The sequence below is a fragment of the Belonocnema kinseyi genome, chromosome 1 (assembly GCF_010883055.1).
Source record: "Belonocnema kinseyi isolate 2016_QV_RU_SX_M_011 chromosome 1, B_treatae_v1, whole genome shotgun sequence".
In the NCBI taxonomy this organism is placed as follows: domain Eukaryota; kingdom Metazoa; phylum Arthropoda; class Insecta; order Hymenoptera; family Cynipidae; genus Belonocnema; species Belonocnema kinseyi.
In genome coordinates this window covers 165,990,717-165,995,284 of record NC_046657.1, presented here as the reverse complement: position 1 = coordinate 165,995,284, position 4,568 = coordinate 165,990,717, and the positions used below count along the sequence as shown (strand labels likewise).

The window sequence follows — 4,568 nt, the reverse complement described above, 5'->3', positions numbered from 1 at the left end:
TATACGTGAAGTAACGTAACCTCAAAATACACGCATTAAAGAGGCGCACGAAGTATTCTGATCATGAGAATCGCCAGCCCAGCATCGAAATCTGAAAATATTAAAATCCCAATCGCTTCATTTTATTTCAAAGCAGATAGAGATATAAATAGAACCGCCGAAGTCTTCGAACCGGCAATCTTGCACCTTCGAGTTTTCAAAATCAGAAGAGGAGAAATGGGTTGCGCGCGTAACCCAAGCATTTATATCGTCTCCTACCATATTCACACGGACATAGACGTGTCATAGTATTGGACCACGTCTCGTTTCAGATCTGGAATCACTGCCTAGACATGCTCCAGCGCCTACGATCACTCTCCCATTAATGTGCTAACATAAAATAGAACTCTACTCGGTCCTATGTCAGCACATGAATAAAGCAGAAAAATGAGGCGTATTAGTTCGAACAGGACTAAACATACTGAACCAAAACGCGTAGATGCCTTCCCCAGTTCCAACATAGGATGTAGCTATGACTGATCCTGTGTTAACACATGGAACGCATCTGCGCATTTTCGTTTGTGGTCGAGTGCCTCCAGGCACACTTGGTATAGTCTTAAGGCTAAAATGTGAACGAGTTTCCGTGATTTCTATCTCTTCTAGATGGCGTCTGTGTTGATGCTTGGGTGGTAGAAGGGGAAGATCAGAAGTATAGGAACATGGCGGACATTTAGATAATGAATGAGTGATTATATTAATCACGTCTGCAAATTATTTACATTTTCTGTTTAAAACAAATTTACATTATTTTTATTTTTAAATTGAAAAAGAGACCGATCTGTTCGAAGTGGTACTCAAGTGTTGGGCTTAACGTCTCTGTTTATATATTTTTTTCATTTAGAATTATGGGAAGAATAACTTACAAATGCAAACCATTTCATGCAATATTAAGAAATCTCGATTAATTTTTTATCGTGCGCTATTTCATGGTTTTTATATTGCATAAAAGGGTTTGTTTACGTAAATTATTATTCCTGTAAATCTAAATAAAAAAATATATTATAATTTGCATAGTATTGTGGAGTAGCGGGGCGAAGGGGTTGCCGCATTAGAGCTGTAGTTTGTTCTATGTCCGATAGATGGCGCCACTCCGTTAGTTTACTAAGTTCATATTCTATAACATGGGACTGTACGCAGTGTGCCTCCAGGCCTTTATACATCAACCTTTGATCTACGGAGCTACGAAACGCAACAGAGAGCTGGGCATCAAATATACGTTACATGGAGCTGAATACAATGAGGATATATAACTTGAACTTACTTCTTATAGCATAGAATCAAGTGTAAGTTACCTTATTGAAGTCTGATCCTTTTGTAGCTATGATATATCCAAAGAGGACACCAACGAGCCAACTGCCACCTCTTGTATAAGCAACCGCGTATAGGTGCTTAACCATTGATAGCGTCTCTTCGAGGCTGAAATAAATGGATTAAGGTTTTAGGATGACAGAAATATTTAAGATTTGGATATGATTCTGATGTAGATGGTTCTGCAAGAAATAAGCCTGGTGTCCCAGTATTAAATAACGTACAGGGATGTATTGCCTGATAAGTTGCAGATATTTTAGGCGTAGAACGAATCTTCTAGATTTAAACCCGAAGCAACAAGTCACTTAGCTAGCTAAAACTTTGAAAACCTGTTTTTGAGAAAAAGGAAATTACTACACACAAAAAAATAAGTTATCGAAACTTAGCTTTACGCTCCAAGACTTTCGAGTGCACCAAAAATTTCACATAATGTTTGTTACCAGGTTAGTACTCAAAATAATCAAACCGAAATAAGACTATCAAGGTGATAACAGAAAAAGTCTTGGTTTGTTAGTGTGAATTAAAAAAATTAAAGGACTTGAAAACAGTAGAACAACGAATATCCGGCCTGCGATTATCCGAAGCTCCACGTTATCCGAGGTAACGGGACTCATCCAAGCACTCTGGATTAATCGAGGTGTATGCTCGGAAAATACGGAGAATCATTAATAAAGCAGATGAAGCTGCTATGCCTAATTCTGAATGCGCGCAATAGTTCGCAATTATTAATAAATTAACAAATTAATAAACATAAATTCACATTCGTAAGTTGTTTACTATTGTTGCTAAATGTTTATGCTTATTTTTCTATTTGAAATATATGAAAAATAGATAACTTCCGAATTTTGTACTTTTTTTGTATTATCCGAGTTTTCCCTTATCCGAGGTATCTACTCTCCACATTACCTCGGATAATCTAGGTTCTACTGTAGTTTCAAAAATAGGCGTTCAGAAAATTTCTGTCCGTAGTGTAGGGGACAATATTTTTGTTTTAACTTTTACTTGGGTGAACCCGCTTTTTCATTATCAACTACAGACTTAATTTAATATTTTTCTGAATGATCCTCCCTGACAATAAATTTGCTTTAAAAATAAATTAACAATTATTTTATGTTTAAAATCACAAAATATTAGTTCATTTACTTGCTTAATATACATTGTCTCAACTAAATGTAACTAATATTTTCAGTATAATTTTTATTTTATTATTTTTATACGCACGTCCGGCCTAATTCCATCGTGGCTGAATACTTGTTTACTGCTATAATTGCAGCAGGTGCTGCGATTTGCGAAACAAACAATACACTCCAAATTGCCAATCCCAATTTTGGTTTCTTGACAAGAGGGCACAATATAAAAGGCGATATCCAGAAAAACTGCATGTCAACGGCCAAGTACCATAAATGACCCAAACACTAGAAAAAAACAACAATTTTAGTTCATCTTGAAACAACAACAAAAACTCGCCTAATAAATTTACAATAATGCTATTAATCAAAGTAGACTTACAACATCATCGTTTGCGACATAATTGTTCGTGTACAGCAAAAACGACCACCATTTTTCAATGCATTTGTCACCAAAAAATATTCTTCCAAATTCCTCCCACCTTGGGCCTGATCCCATGAGAGGGATGATGAAGATTGCGAAAACAAGGAGTGCTACCACTGGCGGAGTTAATCTGCAAGTTTTTGTCGAATAATTTTTATAAATTAATTGCATTTTATATTATTACTTTTGTTCCTATAAAGTTATGCTTCTTTATCAAACAATAGGAATTTTGCATGAAATGAGATGAATATATTTTTAGAAACTTAAAGTTGTGAATAACGTGATTGAGGAAAGATATTTTTTGCATTTCTAATACTTAAAAACAAAAAATTTCTAGTTTACGTCTATTTGGTCACATTCAAAGGGGTGTGACGTCACTAAGATATGCAACTGCGTACCAATGACACCACTTTAGCTGCCATGTTACTTTCCAACATTTTGACCAATCAGGTTTCGCGGTCGTCGCGGATTTCTACTTGACAGCTGATTATCTAAGATCTAACCTAACCTATAAATGCCTGAAAACGAGAAATTAAAAATAGAAGCCGAATCAAATGGGAGGGAGGGAGGGGGGTAGTGGGGACATTTTATACAAAGATTGGATTTGGAAATCAGCAAATTTAAAAAAAAAAGGTAGATTATTAGTTAAGAAGTGTTTTGTGGCTGGATGTGATCCAAGGGAGGATAAACATCTGAATCAAATTATCATTCGTTTACCTTAAAACGTAAAAAAACACGTCGGCAATGGCAGAAGCTATTTCGGCGGACGGTTTCAATTTTTTTCTTTGTTATTATCATTAATTATTATTTGTTAATAATACATTGAAGCATTTTAAAAACATTTATACATTGAAATGCATATTTAGAAACCATTTTTACTTTTTTGTTTTTCATTTGCAGAATTGTAGTAGTTTGAATTTTCCCGCGTAGAATGACCTAACAAAGATATAGCTAATCCATGCGTTTGGTGAAAAAATGCCGCGAACCGGAGACATATTCAAACTTTATTAAGAAAAAAAACATGTTTCTTCTACAATAAAAATTCCTTCTTCTTAAAATATAATAATGGGCTACTAAAGAATCAAAACATCTTTTTATCTAATTTCATACAACATCCCCATTTTTAAAACTTTTGCATCAATCGTATTAAAATTGACTCACAATTGCTTTCTCAAAAGCTATAATTTTGGTTTTATTTACTCTAAATGTCAACAGAAAAAACTGGATGTTCAATAAGGTTGTGTTTAGAGTAAAAGTTGGTATCTTTTAGAACTTGAACTTTAAAAGAAACCTGTGTAGACCCGAAAGGATTCCTCTGGAGAATACTTGAATTAGATAACATGAATGAACATTAGGATGGCCCAAACAATTTTTTTTTGTTCAAATTTGTATGGAGACAAGCCACACATTTGTTTCAATCCACACAAAAATAAATCCATTTTTTTTCAAGAAAATAATATTTATAGGAGCCGAAAGCCCCATGAATGTTTAATGATGTTTAAGTTGCCTTGCCAAAAGTCATATATCTGAAAAAAATAGTTTTTTGTATGATTTAAAAATCAAAATATTACGAGGGTAGTTCAATAAGTCCTTAGAATGACCAACAGATGGCGCGCGAATCGCTCCAAATCATGTGTTTTCAGTCAGCACCACTCCCGACTAGATATATG

The 4,568-nt window shown here is 34.6% G+C and overlaps 1 protein-coding gene across 1 annotated transcript in view; it reads right to left on the bottom strand.

Moving 5' to 3' along the window:
- Positions 1-4,568, bottom strand: part of LOC117171161 (O-acyltransferase like protein-like) — a 30,724-nt gene that overhangs the window by 7,998 nt on the left and 18,158 nt on the right. The window contains exons 5-7 of the mRNA XM_033358221.1: positions 2,857-3,028; positions 2,569-2,762; positions 1,332-1,455 (exon numbers count right to left, since the gene is read on the bottom strand). Coding sequence (XP_033214112.1) covers positions 1,332-1,455; positions 2,569-2,762; positions 2,857-3,028 — 490 coding nt within the window. The remainder of the gene's footprint in view (positions 1-1,331; positions 1,456-2,568; positions 2,763-2,856; positions 3,029-4,568) is intronic.